Raw genomic sequence first — 20,053 nt, 5'->3', positions numbered from 1 at the left:
CAATATCAGTAATGAAATAAAAGTCTATAAGGCTTCATTAAAAACACAGACTTCTGCCATTAAACAAGACCTAAAGGCTGTATATGGCAACGTGCCTGCCAGTCTGAGCTTGCACAATTTCAATCTTAAAACTTCTGGATCTCAGCTCCTCCTGTGCTGTTGGTTCAGTCCCGGTGGGCTGATCCAATCCCAACAGTCCAGCAGCCGCAGTGTAGGGCGGTGGATATACGCCCTGCAGTTGCTACACACTGAGGAGAACATGGAGAAGGTTCTTGCACTCACTGGCTATTCACTGTGAACTTGAGATGTTGCTTAAAATATCCTGTCTTTGTTTATCTTATGTCTATTTCCTCTGATTATCCTCTTCCTTCCTCTTCTGAAGTTAGAGACTTCTTTTTTCAGGAGAGAGAACAGAATTTTCTAGGGGGAAAAAAAGCAAAGCAGTCTTTATGAATTCACCATACAGTGTTTAATAGGATTTAAAGAAAATCCATTGGATGTTAGTAGACTGTGCAGATGATTCCTTAATATCTTTTATGGTTGGCTCATGAGGTTGGTTATCCGTAGTTCGGGTTGGAAGTGATGGAAGACAGTGGTGATCAGTTAGCTCCAGGCTTGTCACACAGGCACTTAGTACGTGTTTTAGAAGCTAAATACTGATTTACTGTGGGCAGAAGGCATTTCCATTGATGTCTTCTGGTTGAATGGCACTTACTTGCAGAGAATGGATTTTCTGATGGACAGCCAGTCCTCAAACTTGACAAAATCAGAACCTCCAGCACTATATGGAGATCTTGCTTTCTTTGACACTACTAAACCCAACAGTATTGTTCAATCTTCTGCGTGGGCTAGATAGTGTGAAGTAAATTATTGGTTGCAAATACAGTAAAACAGGAGCTATATTTCTGAGTGATGAAAACTGCTGTGTGGTATCGCTCACTAGCTGCGCAGCCTGCCAGCAGCTTTCATGCAGGCTCCTGTGGAGTCTGGTGTGGTGGTGGTCTGTGACCAGGCCCCTGGTGCTCGGAATCAGAGGTGTGACACCCTCACGCTGTACCCCCTGTGAAGGGCGAAATGAAATCAGAGCAGGATGAGTCAACTGTAATGTGTCCAGCCCGAGTGTGTCCCCCAGCAGGGAGTAACCTGCGCTGAAATCACTGCATTGCAGCACAACTGCCTGCATCCCCAGCAATGACATCATCTGCGATACACTGGCTGTGGTAATGGCCAAGTACCTCACGTGGCTTGGGTTTTTGTTTTGTCAGGAGGTTTTTTTTGTTCAGAGGCTTTATTTCCAAATCACTTTAAAAAAAAAAAAACCCTCTGAAAATTACAAAACAACCTATAAAAGAAAAAAAGCAGCTGTTTCATGTTCTTGCTGAAGTGTAGTTATCCTGGCAGCATATCTCTATGAATAAATGCACATTCTGTACTGCAGAACATTTCTCTCTCAGAATGTGAGATATGATCTGCTTGTTGTAATGTTTTATCATTTTTTATAGCGACCTGAAGAGGTTAATGGAGTTTTGTTAAAAAACAATGAACCCACTCTGAATCTGAGGGATACTGCAAAGCTAAATTTAACTCGATTTAGTTAATTGAGCTGGTGTAGAAATAAAGGTTAGAAAATTGACTGGTAGTAGTGGAAGATGGTTGAGAGAGAGTGGCACACGCCTCAGAAATAACATATTTCTTACATAGCATATTTTTTGCAGAGGATGTGGGAGATGAAGGAGAAGAGGAAAAAGAGTTCATTTCCTACACTATCAGCACTGACATTCATTATGGAATAAAGTCAAACAGGTGAGTCAGTAAAATAGATCTGGACATTGCAACCCCACGAATGCAAGACCTACACAAGCAGATTTACCTACTTACCTATGGATTTACCTCCTTTTTACCTAGTGCTTCGTGCAGCGTTTTTATTCAGGTAGGGCAGTAGCTTTTCATGTGGAAGCTCTGATAAAACAAGGGCGTGTCATGAGGCTGAAGGAAAGGGGCTTAGGACTTCCAGCTCTGAGGTTAAAGGAACAAAGCGTTATTAATTAGGCATACATGCAAATGTAACGCACACAACTTGGGTTCAGTAATCTTTGGTTACATCTGACTCTTACATGTTTGTCACTTACCTTAATGCATGTTTGACTCTGAATTCAGTTTCATAAGACTTGGGCCTCTTTAGTGTGCCCGTAGTGCAGAGCCCTTGTTGATCGCTGATTTTGGCTGATGACTGATGTACAAAGAAGTATGTATGGGAAGACTTGTGTTCAGGGCTCTTAGAAGACAGTTGGTATATGTATGGGAAGACTTGTGTTCAGGTCTCTTAGAAGACGGTGAAGTAGGAGGATGCAGGTTAGCATTTGGCTCTGTGGCCTAAGCTTGCAGTCCGATTAAAGCTATTCTGTCCCTTAAGTTTCAGATGTTTAGTTGGTAACTCTCTGCCCTGTTCTGCAGCCTGGCGTTCATTAAGCGTACACCAGTGATTGATGCCGACAAACCAGTGTCTTCCCAGCTGAGAGTGCTCACTCTCAGTGAAGATTCTCCGTATGAAACTTTACATTCTTTCATTAGCAATGCTGTTGCTCCCTTTTTCAAGTCCTACATCAGAGAATCTGGCAAAGCAGACAGGTAATTCAGTATAAGAACTGCACTTACGAATTAAAGTGGGTGTTTAATGAAAGAAATAACAGTGACTGTTCAGCAGAAGTCACGTGAGGTTGTTGAAGCATACAGTTACACCTGATGCTGTTGCTGACTCTGGGGCAGTAGTTCAGATGGCTTAAATGTGTTGTGTATGGCTTTTGTTTCGGCCTCTTACATGGAAATGTCTGTGCTTTTGCAGGGATGGAGATAAGATGGCTCCTTCCGTTGAGAAAAAGATCGCAGAACTTGAAATGGGCCTCTTACATCTGCAGCAGAATATTGAAATTCCAGAGATTAGTCTACCAATTCATGCAATCATTACTAATGTTGCCAAGCAGTGTTATGAGCGTGGGGAGAAACCAAAGGTTACAGATTTTGGTGAGAAGGCTGAGGATCCATTGTTCCTCAATCAGCTGCAGTCTGGAGTCAACCGCTGGATTAGAGAGATACAGAAGGTACAAAACCCAACCAGCCAACCAAAACCACAAGGACTAGACTGTGTGATCAGAGCTTCTGTGTTGTGCTGTGGATCTTTTTCACGGTTTAGCTGGTAAAATACTGCTCTGTGCAGAATGCTCTGAAAATCTGAGACCAGCTTTCTGAGTCACCAGAGATGCTAGTCTGAATTAGACTAAGTCTGATTCTAGATGAAACTATGCCTAGTCTAAATTTGTAGAGTCTGGTATAAGTTGTTCTGCAGGAAGCTGTGAGCATGTCTGTTTCTTGTAGCAGACTCACTTAACTGGCAGTAACCTTGTGAATCTTGTAATGTTCTTCAAATCTTCACAGCAGATTGAGAGGAACAGGTCATGTTGGTTTGTTTTGTTACTTCCCCGGGGTGTATCTGCAACCACTTTAGAACAGTTGCTCCAGTCCTATCTTGTAACCTCTTCACTCCTGCCTGTTACTTTTCAGAACTGCTGTGCTGTTCGCTGCTGTCACTCAGAACTAGCATCTTGGATACTACTGTGGCTTTTTTTTCTCCATGGGCACAGGGAACACCTATTGCTCATGGAACAGTGGTGCCTTTTCTTACTCCAGAGCATAAAACAATTGGTTTTTTGCCTGACTGATGTGTCAGCAACCAGAATACAGACACTGATCAAGAAAGTGGACAGGTGACCTTTCTAGGCTATGCTGAAGGTATTACATGAAGGTCCTAAAAGTGACCTTTAGAACCATTGGAACGAAACTTTGACTCTTGCGCTGCAGTTCCTACGCTTCTTACAGCATGAGTGCCAAAACTGTCTGAGGTTGGGTTATTAAATGTTCTGCGTTTCAGTTGTATTTAGTAACAGAGCAAGTTTTTACAGTTGAAGCATATAAATTAAATGCTTTTCCCCCTCCTTTCTCTTTCTTTCCATTACTTTTAGGTGACCAAATTAGATCGAGATCCTGCATCAGGTACTGCATTACAAGAGATAAGCTTCTGGTTAAATTTGGAACGGGCTCTGTATCGCATTCAGGAAAAACGTGAAAGTCCAGAAGTTCTTCTGACTCTGGACATCCTAAAGCACGGCAAACGTTTTCATGCAACCGTCAGCTTTGATACAGACACAGGTGAAGTGCCCATTCAGTAAAATCTTTCATGAATGTCTTGCGGAACTTAAGGTGTTGTGAAACGTGAACATTATGGTACAAAGAACAGTGCTGTTTACAGTAACCTTGTTCTAGCTAAAGCTACAGATTAATGATGTTAGAAGTTATATTCAAAGTCTCTTCCGTTACATTTAGGTCTAAAACAGGCTCTGGAAACTGTGAATGACTACAATCCACTGATGAAAGACTTTCCACTGAATGACTTGCTCTCTGCTACTGAGCTGGACAAAATAAGGCAGGCCCTTGTTGCAATATTTACCCATTTGAGAAAAATCAGAAACACAAAATACCCAATCCAAAGGGCATTGCGTTTGGTGGAGGCTATTTCAAGAGATCTGAGCTCTCAGCTCCTTAAAGTGTTGGGAACCAGAAAACTGATGCATGTTGCCTATGAAGAATTTGAAAAGGTATGTTCATGGGTGTGTGATGCTGGTGGCAGGGGTTTTGCCTTGTGGCACTAGCAGCTGTATTTTTGTACTGAATGGTGACTTTCAGGAAGAATTTAATTTAGGATCTGAAGTTCCTGTTCTAAAACTCTCTTCAGGTAATGGTTGCATGCTTTGAAGTGTTCCAAACTTGGGATGATGAGTATGAGAAGCTACAAGTTCTACTGAGAGACATTGTGAAAAGAAAAAGGGAAGAGAACCTGAAAATGGTGTGGCGTATCAATCCTGCTCATAGGAAACTCCAAGGTCGTCTTGATCAAATGAGGAAATTCAGGCGTCAGCATGAGCAGCTGAGGGCAGTCATTGTGAGAGTCCTGCGACCTCAGGTAATCTTCTTGGTCGTTAACAGACCCAAAGTCTGTGTGGCTTCTTCAAGAGTGTTCACTGTTGCTTTAAAAAGTTACCAATGCAAAACTAATGTAACGTTCAGTTTTGCTGTCTGTTTCCAAAAACGCTCTAGTTTTGAACCCTTGCTCAGCTTGAATTCTAACCTAAGTCACATACTGCGTGGCCATACTCACTCTGACAGACACAGCAAGGCCAGACAACATACAGGGGAGAAATCAAGTGTGTAAACACTCGAGCTCGGCGAAACCACAGTGGAAAGTGAGGTTATGCTGGACTGTAGTGAAAGTTTGTAACGTAACTCTGTGGCCCCGTTCCTAGTGGAACATAAATCTGAAACATGACTGAGAGCTTGTTAAGGATTTGGTACTAATTTGTAGGTTTTATGCAGTGCTTGTTAGAACAGACTGTGTTTAGCTCTTTGTAGGTAAATTTTGTAAGCATCAAACTCACTCAGCTGTGATTCTAATGCAGGTAACTGCTGTTGCCCAGCAAAATCAAGGAGAGGTACCTGAGCCACAGGATATGAAAGTAGCCGAAGTCCTGTTTGATGCTGCAGATGCTAATGCGATTGAAGAAGTCAATCTCGCTTACGAGAATGTTAAGGAAGTAGACGGGTTAGATGTTTCCAAAGAAGGTACAGAAGCTTGGGAGGCAGCAATGAAACGATATGATGAGAGAATCGATAGAGTTGAAACGAGAATAACGGCCCGTTTGAGAGACCAGCTTGGTACCGCAAAGAATGCCAATGAAATGTTCAGAATCTTCTCTCGGTTTAATGCCTTGTTTGTCAGGCCTCACATTCGCGGGGCCATTCGTGAATATCAAACGCAATTGATCCAACGCGTGAAAGATGATATCGAGTCTCTTCATGACAAATTCAAAGTACAGTACCCGCAGAGTCAAGCTTGTAAAATGAGTCATGTGCGTGACTTGCCTCCTGTGTCTGGGTCTATAATCTGGGCTAAACAGATTGACAGACAGCTCACCGCTTACATGAAGCGTGTTGAGGATGTCCTTGGCAAAGGCTGGGAGAACCATGTAGAAGGTCAGAAGCTAAAGCAGGACGGAGATAGCTTTCGCATGAAGCTCAACACTCAGGAGATCTTTGATGACTGGGCAAGAAAAGTTCAGCAGCGCAATCTTGGTGTGTCTGGTCGTATTTTCACCATTGAAAGCACTCGTGTTCGAGGTCGAACTGGAAACGTCCTGAAACTGAAAGTCAACTTCCTCCCAGAAATAATAACTCTTTCAAAAGAAGTCCGAAACCTGAAATGGCTTGGTTTCCGCGTCCCTCTAGCAATTGTCAACAAAGCTCACCAAGCAAACCAGCTCTACCCGTTTGCCATTTCTCTCATTGAAAGTGTCCGTACATATGAACGAACGTGTGAGAAAGTAGAAGAGCGTAATACTATCTCACTTCTGGTTGCTGGCTTGAAGAAGGAGGTGCAGGCTTTGATTGCAGAAGGAATTGCACTCGTGTGGGAATCCTACAAACTTGATCCATATGTGCAGCGCTTAGCCGAGACTGTCTTCAGTTTCCAGGAAAAGGTTTGTTTAATCTTTCGAATTCTGAAAAACTTTCACATTTATACTTCAGTAACGTCTGATTAACCAAAAGAGTTACAAGGGCCTGTAGTGACAGGACAAGGGTAACGGGTTTAAATTGAAGGTGGGTAGGTTTAGATTAGATGTCATGAAGAAGTTCTTCACAGAGAGGGTGGTGAAGCACTGGAACAGGTTGCCCAGAGAAGCTGTGGATGCACCATCCCTGGATGTCCTCAAGGCCAGGCTGGATGAGGCTTTGAGCAACCTGGTCTAGTGGAAGGTGTCCCTGCCCATGGCAGGGAGGTTGGAACTAGATGGTCTTTAATGTACCTTCCAACTCAAACCATTATATGATTCTATGAAAAGTGGAATTGGATAACTGATGACCTGTTCTGTAGCTCTTCTGTTAAGCAGCTGGTTGAGTTAGTACCAATTGGCCAGCTGGATGGATCTTTTAGTGCTGCTAAAATTGATAGGCTTGCTGCATCCAGATAAAGAGAAGTGATATGACTGCATAATTGTTGTTGCCTCTGTCTAACCTGCCAAACTAAATATCCCATTTTCCTAACTGTTTTAGGTAGATGATCTGCTCATCATTGAGGAGAAAATAGACCTGGAAGTGAGATCGTTGGAAACATGCATGTATGATCACAAGACTTTCTCTGAAATCTTGAACAGGGTTCAGAAAGCTGTGGATGACTTAAATCTTCATTCATATTCAAATTTGCCAATCTGGGTCAATAAGTTAGATATGGAGGTAGGTTTGAGATCAAGGAGTTGTATATATTTAGAGGAAACATTTTAATCATGTGCAGAATGTTTTTTTGATTTTACTCCTTATGGTCACCCAGGGAAAATTTAGTCTCCCCATTCTCTGAAAATTTCAATGCAGTTTTGGTATGCAGAGGATGCAAGACCTATTTTTTTTTTAGCTGTTGACTTCTGGGTTCAGTTAGTTCAAGGGGAGTTTTGTCTTTTGAAGAGAAAATTTTGATACAGCTTGACTGCCTAGAAGGTTGATAAAGGGTGGTGAAAATTTCCTGTGCAGGTCACAAAGACTCGTTGCCTTCATACTGTTTGGTTCTGCTTGTTAAGTTTCAGGTTACTGGATGCTGAAGTCAACCTCAAAGCAGTTAAAATTGTTTTAATTCCATTATGTGTGCCTGATGTCAGAATGTATTGATAGCAGGGATCCTTATGCAGTGAATTTGTGGCTTTTTCCTCCAATGTGGCCTATTTTCTTTAGATTGAAAGAATCCTGGGTGTTCGTTTGCAAGCTGGGCTGAGGGCCTGGACCCAGGTTCTTCTTGGACAAGCAGATGACAAAGCAGAAGTTGACATGGATACAGACGCTCCTCAAGTGAGCCATAAACCGGGTGGCGAACCCAAGATCAAAGTAAGTTTTGTTGTGGGTGTGTTTGCTGGTTTTTTCCTTATTGTCAATTAGTTACGGCAAGAATTGTATCTGAGGCTTGTCTTGGAGATAGATGTTTCTTCTGCATCTGGTGTTGGAGGAACACTTGCCTCCTCCCATTTAAGTGCAAGTTGATTTTTTCAAAATTGCATGCTACTTCTTGAAGTGCAAAATTCTTGTCTATGTGTAGTAGTATCTGCCAGTAAAACTGAGGGTTTTTACTATTTCTGCAGAATATTGTACATGAACTGAGAATAACCAACCAGGTAATATACTTGAATCCACCAATTGAAGAGTGCAGATACAAACTTTTTCAAGAAGTGTTTTCTTGGAAGATGGTAATCCTGTCGCTACCAAGAATTCAAAGTCAGAGATATCAGGTAAGTGTAACGAAGCTGTATCTAAGTTTGAGCAATTATTTTCACTCCATAATTAATTGTGTGTGATAGCTTAGTGTGTTGCTGTAGGCCTGAGTATGAGTGCCCTAGAAATTCACGTATATCGCCTGTATAATGGTGGTTCCTAGGTCGGGGTGCATTATGAGCTGTCTGAGGAAGAGAAATTCTACCGTAATGCATTGACAAGGATGCCTGATGGCCCAGCAGCTCTGGAGGAGTCGTACTCTGCTGTCATGGGAATTGTGACTGAAGTGGAGCAGTACGTCAAGGTAGGAGGCTGACGCCGTGTAATGCTACAGCTAAAGTGAACGTGGACTTATCTGTCAGTTTTCCTGGCGGCTGGGGGGATGCACGTCTTTTGGAATATATTGGAGAAGTTCTGAACGTTGTTTGTGAAATGCCTCCATCAGGTTTGGCTGCAGTACCAGTGTCTCTGGGATATGCAGGCCGAAAACATATACAACCGCCTTGGAGAAGACCTGAATAAGTGGCAAGCCCTTTTAGTCCAGATAAGAAAGGCAAGAGGAACATTTGACAATGCAGAAACCAGAAAGGAATTTGGACCTGTTGTCATAGACTATGGCAAGGTAAGAGGTTGTAATTCCTGTTCGTGGTAGATTCATTCAATTCAGAATAGAAGTATAATAGAAAATAGCAAAGCCAACACATTACTGTTGTGTAACTTTATTCAACTGTAGGTACAATCAAAGGTGAACTTGAAGTATGACTCCTGGCACAAGGAAGTGCTCAGCAAATTTGGACAAATGCTTGGTCAGAATATGACAGAGTTTCATTTACAAATCTCTAAGGTAAGACAAGTCCAAACTCCTGTTTTTTCACTTTCACATCAACTGTTCTAGACTTCTAAAACACTGATTTGTGCCCCAAACAGTCCCGTCAAGAACTGGAACAGCATTCAGTGGACACTGCCAGCACATCAGATGCAGTGACGTTCATCACGTACGTGCAGTCCCTGAAACGTAAAATCAAGCAGTTTGAAAAGCAAGTTGAGGTACGTTGTCTCACTAATGATTCTTCCTTCTGCAAATGTCAGGCGTAGCTCTTAAGGTTCAGCTTCATGATATTCAAGTTCTCTTGATAACAGACTTGAACTTGGTGTCTTGAGGAATCCTGTGAACTCTGTAGTGAGCGTTTGTGTAAATGTGTTGAGTATTTAGCCTTGCAACTTCACTTGGTTCTGTATCTCTAACTCCAAGTTGCTGTCTCTTGTAGCTGTATCGCAACGGCCAGCGCTTGCTTGAAAAACAAAGGTTCCAGTTTCCGTCCTCTTGGCTGTACATTGACAACATCGAAGGAGAATGGGGTGCATTTAACGACATCATGCGTAGAAAGGATTCTGCCATTCAGCAACAAGTAGCCAATTTGCAGATGAAGATAGTTCAGGAGGATCGTGCAGTGGAGAGCCGCACAACTGACCTGCTGACAGACTGGGAGAAGACAAAGCCTGTAACAGTAAGTGGTGATCAGTACTCGTGCAGCGAATGAGGTACATGCTCTGCATTCAGGAAGAAGTAGGCAGTTTATTTTAATGTTTTCCTTCAGGTTTTCATCTTAGAGATGGTGACAGTCTTTTTGAGGGTACTATAATAACTTGCTGATGTATTCATGTTGGGGGGGAGCGTGGCAGAGGGAAGCTTACCCTTAAAACATGGCCCTGTGCTAGGTGCGAAAAGCAGGATGACTTCCGTTACTAGCAGCTTTGGCTGAAACAAGGGGTGTGTCAGAGGCATGCGTGTAGGAGGATTTAGAAGCAAGCTGCTTTTTTGCCCCCCTTTTTTGTCCTAAAGTTCTGTTTGGTAAAGTCAAAAACTACATGGAAAAGTGGGGTGAGACTTACTCTGGATTAGTATGTAGCCTTATTGTCAGCAAACTGGAAATGGAAAAATAGTGAGACAGACCAGCTTGATTGTAGGGGTTTTGGATTAATGTATCCCATGCAAACTTTAGGGAAACCTGCGTCCAGAAGAGGCTCTTCAAGCTCTTACCATTTACGAAGGAAAATTCGGTAGGCTGAAGGATGATCGTGAGAAGTGTGCAAAGGCCAAGGAAGCTCTGGAACTAACAGATACAGGACTGCTCAGTGGCAGTGAGGAGCGTGTCCAGGTACAACTTGTTCACACAATTTCTTTTCAATTTCAGATCAAAATGTTTCAGTTCCCGTCTTTCTCTCCCTTAAGAGAGTGACTTGTAGCCTGCAGTATACTAGTGTCAAGACACAGACTCCATTCTAGTCTGAAGAGATTGTGTGTGGTCTCCTCCTTGATTGTCTTATTCTTGTGAAGCTGTTATGTGACCTGAGATGCAAAAATCTCACCTAGGTCACTTGCTATGGCAGCTCTGTTGAACTGGCGTGCTATCTTGAAGGGTTTTGACATGATCCAAGTATTCTGTTTGACTCCCCCATGCTAACGACTGTGAAGAAATTAGGAATGGCTGCTGATGTGTGATACATTCTTTACTATAGGTAGCCCTTGAGGAGTTGCAGGATCTCAAAGGCGTCTGGTCTGAGCTCTCTAAGGTCTGGGAGCAGATCGATCAAATGAAAGAACAACCCTGGGTTTCAGTACAGCCTCGCAAGGTACTCCGCTTCTGTGTACATAAACACTAACTGCCGCACGCGTATGCAAGTTAAGAGTTAGACTTCTTGAGACAGACGTGCCCGGTTGCCATGTTTCTCATCGTTTTCAGTGTTTAGGTACCTTTTTCAGCATCTCATGAGCAGGTTTCTTTTCTTATGCTAAGAAAAAAAAAACCACAGGGTTTGTCACTACTTCAATTATTTTGCAGGGGATTTGGGCAGTTCCAGCGGTTTTGAAGTTGAGATTGGACTGACTGCATCTACAGAGAGGAAACTGCTGGTTTTAAATAGGCTGTTAGCTCTCAGTAGGGAGACTTCATTGTAAGGTTGGATGGACAGCATCAGTTTCAGTTCAGTGCTCAGGAGGTAGAGAGCAATAGCCATAAACTGCCTGTGACAACAGGATTTTATGAGTCTTAATCAGACCCAACAAAAGTAGATGCCCAGCTACAGAGTAACTACATCTGCAAATACAGATGGATACGCACATAGAAATACAGAAAGCTGTGCTGTAGGTGTCATTACAGAGAGGTTTCTGTAGACAATTGCAACTCTTACAACGATGTATACGGTGCCTACAGAGAATGATTTCATTGCTTTTATGTTATTCATAGCTTCGACAAAACTTAGATGGTCTGCTGACCCAGCTGAAAAACTTCCCTGCCCGCCTGCGACAGTATGCCTCCTATGAGTATGTTCAGAGGCTTCTGAAGGGCTACATGAAGGTAAGTTGTACTTGTTTGTAAACTGTGTATTTTGTGGTCCAAGTTCAAGGATAAGACTTGCTTTCTTGTCTCCTGTAGATAAACATGTTAGTTATTGAACTGAAATCTGAGGCGCTGAAAGATCGTCACTGGAAACAGCTGATGAAAAGGCTTCACGTTAACTGGGTTGTCTCAGAATTGACCCTGGGTCAGATCTGGGATGTCGATTTACAGAGGAACGAAGCAATCGTCAAAGATGTACTGCTCGTGGCGCAGGGAGAGATGGCTTTGGAAGAGTTCTTGAAACAGGCTAGTATCAGCACGTATGCATGTAATAGAAAAAGAAAGCCTTTCTGGCAGGTAGCTGGCACTTGTGTAGTAAACTTGGCAGCCTAAGCTGTTGGTTCAAGCGCTGAGACTCCATGGAACACATTTTGGGGAACAGTTAAAAGCCACCTAAGCTTCCTCTGATGAAACTAGCATTATTTGGGAAAAGCAGTCCTTGATAATGACTGCAAAGACCCCACCTTGTTTAAGTTTTACATAACTGCATCACATTCTCAATGTTTTTAGCATCTGCTTGAGCATAAACCCAGAATCCTTGGGTAAAAAAAAAAATTAATATTTGATTGCTGCAATGCATTTCTACTTTGTAACTGTGTTGGAGCAGAAATGATTGATGTTGTATCTTTTAAACGTTTTTTTTTCTTCAGATACGAGAAGTGTGGAACACTTACGAACTGGACTTGGTGAATTACCAGAACAAATGTCGCTTGATTCGTGGATGGGATGACCTCTTCAACAAAGTAAAAGAGCACATTAACAGCGTGTCCGCTATGAAGCTGTCACCGTACTACAAGGTGAGAACAAAGCTAAGGAATCTTCATTTAATTGTGTCTTCCTCTCTTGTTTAGCTTCTGTGTTTGCCAGCGGGGACTATATTCACTATTTAAGTTGAGAGTTAATTGCATATGCATACATTGTAACTCTCGAACAACTGTTTCCACTAACCATAATTGTTAGCGTTCAAATTCCTGATACTATTAAAATAGTTATTAATGCAGCATTTAAACTTCAGGTGTTTGAGGAAGATGCCCTTAGCTGGGAAGATAAGCTGAACCGTATCATGGCACTCTTTGACGTCTGGATAGATGTCCAGAGGCGATGGGTCTACCTGGAGGGTATCTTTACTGGTAGTGCAGACATCAAGCACTTGCTGCCTGTGGAGACCCAGCGGTTCCAGAGGTAACTTTTTAATTGCTTTGTTATTTCTCACCTCCTTTTGAGGCACCGTGTGGACAGGCCTGCAACTTCATGACTCCCGTGTAGCACTCTCTGAGTTGAAATATTAACGGTATTCTTACCTGGTCCAGCTGGATTTCAGCCCTGCTGTAGACATAAGTTCATCAAGCAAACAAGTAGGGCAAGAGGTGCATGGAGACAACTGTGACAGCCTGTTGGTTATAAACATTTTTCTGATACACAGTTTTTAGAAGATTATTTGGATTCAGGTGTGTGTTCTTGCTAGTTCCAGTCAGCTACCTCGAGGATTTTTCTGGTATTGTGGCTGCAGCAAGCAGGCCGATTCCTGTTGCTGTCACCCTTCAAACATAATTTTCTTCCTCGGCTTTAAGTTGCTCTGGTCACCCTTGTTCATTCATTCCACACGCTTCCAGTCAGATCAGAGAATCAAATTTGTGCATCTCTTCAAGAAATGAAGGAGACTAGAGCTTTAGCAGGGGAACTCATAGATTGAACATTGCAAAGAAGTTAAATTCTGCTGTTGTGGAAGAGTTGTTTTGGGAATTTAGCCTGGTGTTCCCTAGGGCACCTGCAACAATTAGAGAGGCAGTGATCATTTAAAGATGAACACCTGGTGTTACACACGCCTGTGCTTACTGAGTTTGCACTAATGTACTGTGTTATTTTACTTGCAGCATCAGCACTGAATTCTTGGCACTCATGAAAAAGGTGTCCAAATCTCCACTTGTGATGGATGTTCTTAACATTCAGGGTGTGCAGAGGTCACTGGAGAGACTGGCAGACTTACTTGGGAAGATACAGAAGGCACTGGGAGAATACTTGGAAAGGGAGAGGTCCTCTTTTCCTCGGTAAGAAGTTGACTTTAGTTGACTTTTGAGGTAATTGGATGTTTCTGTGCAGGAATTAGTGTACTGTTCTGTAATGCCTCTGCCAGTATTTATGTATTGCATATATATAGGATGTTACCACCATTTAAATCTGTGTTGTCTAAATACAGAATTCAGTTATACCTACTTCTCAGGATAAGGGATGAAAACTTCCCTTACTTGCTCATCTGTGGCTGGTTGTAGGATTCGAATATTGCTTAAGGAACTATTGCAGCTGATTCCTGTAAACTTACAGGTTCTATTTTGAAATGCTTCATTTTGGCATTTGATTGAAGGACAGTGTCTAAACCATCACAATCCAGTATTTAAGTCGTTGGGTCTGACTTCCCTGTACTCCTCAACTAGTCGGTCACTTAGCATGAGAGAGGGAGGTACTGCGTGGGAGTTCTTATTGCCTAATAGACTTCATTCCCAAGCTGTACTGTGGGTATTTCGGGAGTGACTGGGTAAAGAAAATGATCCACAGTATGGAGCATGTATACACTCTTGTATGGTACAGACCACATGAACTGGGACTTAATCTTAGAACTGCACTAGCAAATTTGTGGTCCATGCACTCTTGCAGTGTTGGGGAAGGGAGTTTAATTACTCCTGTATAGTGGCCATCGATGGAGCATAAGTGAAAAGTGATAGTTGGAGTTCTGATCTAGTTCTAATTCTGTGAAATTATTAGGTTTTATTTTGTTGGTGATGAAGACTTGCTTGAAATCATTGGAAACAGCAAGAATGTTGCTAAGCTGCAGAAACACTTCAAGAAGATGTTTGCTGGCGTTTCTAGCATTATTCTCAATGAGGATAATTCTGTGGTTCTTGGGATATCCTCACGGGAAGGAGAGGAGGTATGGCTGCAGTGTTACTTCTTAAATAAGATTCTGAAAATAAGGGAACGTGGGCTGACTTAAACCTGACTCTTGCAGGTGCTGTTCAAAACTCCGGTCTCCATCACGGAACATCCCAAGATCAACGAGTGGCTCACTCTTGTTGAGAAAGAAATGAGAGTGACGCTTGCTAAATTGCTTGCAGAATCTGTTACTGAAGTGGAAATCTTTGGAAAAGCGACTTCAATTGACCCAGCAGTCTACATCTCTTGGATTGACAAATACCAGGTATCAGTATGGAACACTTAAGCAAACTGCAGCTTGGTTCCTTCAGTGAGGAAAGCTGTCTGACCAGGATTTTTGTTACACAGGCTCAGCTTGTTGTCCTGTCAGCCCAGATTGCATGGTCTGAGAATGTGGAGTCGGCCCTCAGTGGTGTGGTTGGAGCTGGCGACAGCAGTCCCCTCCACTCCGTGCTTGCTAACGTCGAGGTCACGCTCAACGTCCTGGCAGACTCCGTGCTGATGGAGCAGCCGCCTCTTCGCAGGAGGAAACTGGAGCACTTGGTAAGTAAAAACCTTGTTTCCTCTTCTGGGTTAGCAGGTGAGGATTTTAAAAGTTTAGTGGAAAGGTTGATTACTATAAGACTTATTTTTCCTCTAGGCAAAAGTTTCTTGTGACTTAACTGCATCAAGCCCTGATCCCTGTAGTTTTTCACTCCAGTCAGCGTAATACATGATAGTGTATTTAAGACCAGCTCACTAATCTCCAAACTAGCGCTTCCAAATACGGGAGCTACTGATTTCTTCATTCAGAAGTAAAATATCTCATTAAGCTGCTTATTGTAATTATTATATGCTTGGGGTGGGGGTTAAAATCATCCTGGGTAATTTCTATAGATGGGTGCCCCTGCCCAGAGGGAAATATCTGGTCTGGTTTAGGAGTACTTGTCTTCACTACTGAACGAGGTATTTTACTTGCCAGAAACTGTGTAATGAATTAACAGACTAACTGGACCCGAGTGCCTTGTTGAAAGCTGGGGAAGTCCCTAACAATAGCCGTCAGTGTCATTAGTCTTGGGTTTGTAGCAACAGATTTTAAGGCAGAGACTGTTGGTGGGTTGTGATTTCTAAGTGATGGCAGTTTACTGTGCTGGTCTGAGAAGCTATAGGATCCCTGGCTTTGTTAGCAACGGCTTGTGTTGCTGTGGACTGAGGAGTTACTTCATTCTCCAGATCACTGAGTTGGTGCACCAGAGGGATGTTACAAGATCGCTGATCAAGAGCAAGATCGACAACTCCAAGTCCTTTGAGTGGCTCAGCCAGATGCGGTTCTACTTTGACCCGAAGCAGACCGATGTGTTGCAACAGCTCTCCATTCAGATGGCCAATGCCAAGTTCAACTATGGGTTTGAGTACCTTGGTGTTCAGGATAAGCTGGTACAGACTCCTCTCACTGACCGCTGCTACCTGACAATGACACAAGCCCTGGAGGCAAGGCTTGGAGGGTCACCATTTGGTAAGTTTGTACTCGAGTACAAAAATGCCTCGAGACAGTATCTTAACTCTTAACCCTCTCTGATGTAGAGCTTTGTGTGCTGGCACATCACCTGAGTAGGCAGTGGTACTTCAAGATGAAAACCACTAAAACCGTCTGTCCCACTTCACCAACAGGTCCTGCTGGTACGGGTAAAACGGAATCTGTTAAGGCTCTTGGACATCAGCTTGGCCGCTTTGTGTTGGTTTTCAACTGTGATGAAACATTTGACTTCCAGGTGAGTTGTTTGATTAAAAAATGTAGCTTTTGCTAGCAAGCATTAGGAATCCCTTCAGAACTTTGCAACAGCCAGTGGTGTTTACTTCCACGATCGTGTATCTAGAAGCCTTAACTGAGAAGGCATCGTACAGATGCTCTGTAACAAAAAAATGCCTAAAGTAAAAGTGGGGCAGAAAATTGTGGGGGAAGGTGTTCCGGTTTTTTAGAATGGGCATTTGTATAGCAGCAGGAGCTTAGGACTGGGTTTCAGAAAGTAAATTAAGATGTTTGGTTTGCTTTGATAGTACTGGTTTAATGGAGAACAGATCAGAGTGTGAGACTGACGAAGCAGCTGCATGGTTACCAAATGACCTTCGTGACATAACTGTAGAGTTTGCCTCAGCATGTGAAAGATGACTCAGAACTAGGAAAATTTACCCAGATACTTTAAAATTACTGGTATCTTCAAGCTGAGAACCAGATGAAGTGTTTCTGTCAACTGTAACATGTCAGACACCTCAAAATAAAAACCTGTCAGGGGGTGGGTGTGTGTGCGTGCATGTGTGTGTGTGTGTGTGTATATGAACACCTGGAAGTGTTCAAGGCCAGGCTGGATGAGGCTTTGAGCAACCTGGTCTAGTGGAAGGTGTCCCTGCCCATGGCAGGGGGGTTGGAACTGGATGATCTTTAACGTCCCTTCCAACTCAAACCATTCTGTGATAAACAACGACATAAAACATGATCCTTCCTAGGCTCTGCCAGGGTGCCCATCTGTTCCTACTGTACATCTGTGCTCGGCTCAGAACAGAAGGCAGTTCACTCAGCATTCAGCCTGTAGTGGCGACCGATGGAGCAGTAAGATGAGGGACAGCACACAATATTCCTTCCTTGCCCTCAGTCCCCTTCCTACCTCTGACAGTTGTCGGGATCAGGAGGTCCCAAGTTGAAATGAGTTACCCATATTCATGCTGCAGTGAGCCTTTCTGCACATACTCCTCTGGAATCCACGGATGCACTTGTGACAGCACACAATATTCCTTCCTTGCCCTCAGTCCCCTTCCTACCTCTGACAGTTGTCGGGACCGGGAGGTCCCAAGTTGAAATGAGTTACCCATATTCATGCTGCAGTGAGCCTTTCTGCACATACTCCTCCATCCACAGGTGCACTTGTTTCTATGGCATTCCAAAGAGTTCTGCTGCATTACAGCACACGTTATGAAGCAGCATGTTCTTTTGTCTTTTTCAACTGTTCCTTAGTTCTTGGAAAAGACAGTGAACAGTTGATTCCAATCAGTCCTAAACCAGTGGCTTTTAGACCTCCTCATTATTCCCTCATGCTGCCTTTTGCGGAATCCTACACTCAAGGTTGTTCTTAAGGTGGAAGCCTTATACTCTGGTCATCCAGTTTGCTCTTCTGAAGCTCTGTAATTCTAGTATCCTCCTTGCGATACTAGAGGGCTAGAAGGGCACTTGGCATTCGTGGTATCGGTGAGCACAACATGATGCAGTGGCCTTACCTGTACCGTCTGTGAGCCCACTGCAGTACGGTATGTAATAACAGGAAGCAGTGAACATCTGAAGGTCAGAACCCTTTTAACTGCTCTTGTAGTACTACAAAGGTGGCATCCTACGTACAAAGTACAGCTCCTCCTGCCTTGGGTTCGTTGTGCCAAGTGCTGTTTGCTGCTGCTTTTGCCTGGGCGTAGGCAGGAGTGGCGATGCGACTTCAGTGAATTTTCTCCTGTACACACAGGCCATGGGACGCATCTTTGTGGGACTTTGCCAGGTGGGTGCCTGGGGCTGCTTTGACGAGTTCAACAGATTGGAGGAGCGTATGCTCTCTGCTGTTTCGCAGCAAGTTCAGTGCATCCAGGAAGCCTTGCGAGAGCATTCCAACCCCAACTATGACAAGAGTGAGTAGCTCTTCATTTCTAATAGCGTCGTTCAGCATCTCTAATGTCTTTCGTGCTGTTTTCCTGCTCAGTTACGTTTCTCTCAAACAATCCAAGGATGAAGCCGCTTTCTATTACAACTTAAAAATTTGAAGTAACTTTCAGCTGGTTGAAATTTGTATTTGAGTTGGGGAACTAGAGGACCTGCTGTCCATTACTGCAGGAAGCTAAAGCAGAATCAGTTATGATTTCTGTTCTACGGGTGATTGATCACTGGCTGAGGTGGAACTAAATGCACTCTCTTTGCAGCTGCAACACCTATTACTTGTGAGCTGCTGAACAAACAAGTCAAAGTGAGCCCTGACATGGCCATCTTCATCACCATGAATCCTGGCTATGCTGGCAGATCAAATCTGCCTGACAACTTGAAGAAGTTGTTCCGGAGCTTGGCAATGACAAAACCAGACCGTCAGTTGATTGCCCAGGTCATGTTGTACTCCCAAGGCTTCCGAACGGCTGAAGTGCTTGCCAATAAGATAGTACCATTCTTCAAGTGAGTAACGAGTTTGGCTCCTATCAGTAAAAATAGAGCCTGTTATTCAAAGCTGTAGTGTTCTCTGCCACTCACTAAGCGTGTTGTGCACTAATATTTCAAGCAAACGTTTCAAGTGGACAGTGACCTTTTCTGAGTGTTGTGTGGTCCCTGTTGAGGATCAGATTGTGTTTTGTCTCCTTTGCTGCTTAGGCTTTGCGATGAACAGCTGTCCTCCCAGAGTCACTATGACTTTGGCTTGAGAGCACTGAAGAGCGTGCTGGTTAGTGCGGGTAATGTGAAGAGGGAGAGGATTCAGAAGATAAAGCGGGAGAAAGAAGAGCGTGGTGAAGTTGTTGATGAGGGAGAAATCGCAGAGAACTTACCAGAGCAAGAGGTAATGTGTGTGTGAACTCTCTAATTCTGCACGTTAAACAAAATCTTGTTTTTGCCAGGACCACCTGGTCTGGTGCTTTATTGGTAAGTATTTAGTGAGGAATTCCTTGTTAGACGTTTGGTAAAGGGAACTTAACAAGAAATCTTAACCAAAACATGACTCTCTCTGCAGATCCTGATCCAGAGCGTATGTGAAACAATGGTGCCAAAACTGGTTGCAGAAGACATTCCATTGCTGTTCAGTCTCCTTTCAGATGTATTCCCTGGAGTACAGTATCACCGTGGGGAGATGACAGCCTTGCGCGAGGAGCTTAAGAAAGTGTGTCAGGAAATGTACCTTACCTATGGTGACGGAGAAGAAGTTGGTGGCATGTGGGTAGAAAAGGTAAAGTATAAATCTGCAAATGTGAAACTGAAGTTAATGTATGTACGGGATTAAACTTCCTTTTTTTTATTACAAAAGGTGGAAAACTTGCTCCTTTTGCTTGTCGTAAGCGAGCGATATGTAGAAGCTTAGATCGACTACTGAAGTTAAGGCTTAATTGGTGCATCATTTCTTCTGGCCCAGGTTCTTCAGCTCTATCAGATTACACAGATAAATCACGGATTGATGATGGTTGGTCCCTCTGGAAGTGGAAAGAGCATGGCTTGGAGAGTGCTTCTGAAGGCCCTCGAAAGGCTGGAGGGTGTGGAAGGTGTTGCTCATATTATAGATCCAAAAGCAATCAGCAAAGATCACCTCTATGGCACTTTGGATCCAAACACCAGGGAATGGACAGATGGCTTGTTCACACATGTCCTGAGAAAGTGAGTC

General features: G+C 43.3%; 1 protein-coding gene across 1 annotated transcript in view; it reads left to right on the top strand.

Annotated features, from left to right (window-relative positions):
- Positions 1 to 20,053, top strand: part of DYNC1H1 (dynein, cytoplasmic 1, heavy chain 1) — a 44,020-nt gene that overhangs the window by 234 nt on the left and 23,733 nt on the right. The window contains 33 exon segments of the mRNA XM_010157853.1: positions 944 to 1,035; positions 1,702 to 1,803; positions 2,455 to 2,628; positions 2,843 to 3,098; positions 4,017 to 4,203; positions 4,378 to 4,649; positions 4,787 to 5,014; positions 5,508 to 6,584; positions 7,159 to 7,338; positions 7,828 to 7,977; positions 8,229 to 8,375; positions 8,522 to 8,662; positions 8,804 to 8,980; positions 9,092 to 9,202; positions 9,286 to 9,405; positions 9,627 to 9,866; positions 10,362 to 10,517; positions 10,879 to 10,992; positions 11,607 to 11,717; positions 11,796 to 12,005; positions 12,410 to 12,556; positions 12,775 to 12,941; positions 13,634 to 13,807; positions 14,520 to 14,685; positions 14,764 to 14,952; positions 15,036 to 15,230; positions 15,900 to 16,182; positions 16,338 to 16,438; positions 18,173 to 18,332; positions 18,621 to 18,864; positions 19,057 to 19,240; positions 19,412 to 19,624; positions 19,808 to 20,046. Coding sequence (XP_010156155.1) covers positions 944 to 1,035; positions 1,702 to 1,803; positions 2,455 to 2,628; positions 2,843 to 3,098; positions 4,017 to 4,203; positions 4,378 to 4,649; positions 4,787 to 5,014; positions 5,508 to 6,584; positions 7,159 to 7,338; positions 7,828 to 7,977; positions 8,229 to 8,375; positions 8,522 to 8,662; positions 8,804 to 8,980; positions 9,092 to 9,202; positions 9,286 to 9,405; positions 9,627 to 9,866; positions 10,362 to 10,517; positions 10,879 to 10,992; positions 11,607 to 11,717; positions 11,796 to 12,005; positions 12,410 to 12,556; positions 12,775 to 12,941; positions 13,634 to 13,807; positions 14,520 to 14,685; positions 14,764 to 14,952; positions 15,036 to 15,230; positions 15,900 to 16,182; positions 16,338 to 16,438; positions 18,173 to 18,332; positions 18,621 to 18,864; positions 19,057 to 19,240; positions 19,412 to 19,624; positions 19,808 to 20,046 — 6,707 coding nt within the window.

The sequence above is a fragment of the Eurypyga helias genome, unplaced genomic scaffold (assembly GCF_000690775.1).
Source record: "Eurypyga helias isolate BGI_N326 unplaced genomic scaffold, ASM69077v1 scaffold5428, whole genome shotgun sequence".
Classification (NCBI taxonomy): Eukaryota; Metazoa; Chordata; class Aves; order Eurypygiformes; family Eurypygidae; genus Eurypyga; species Eurypyga helias.
This window is presented reverse-complemented; position numbering and strand designations above follow the sequence as displayed.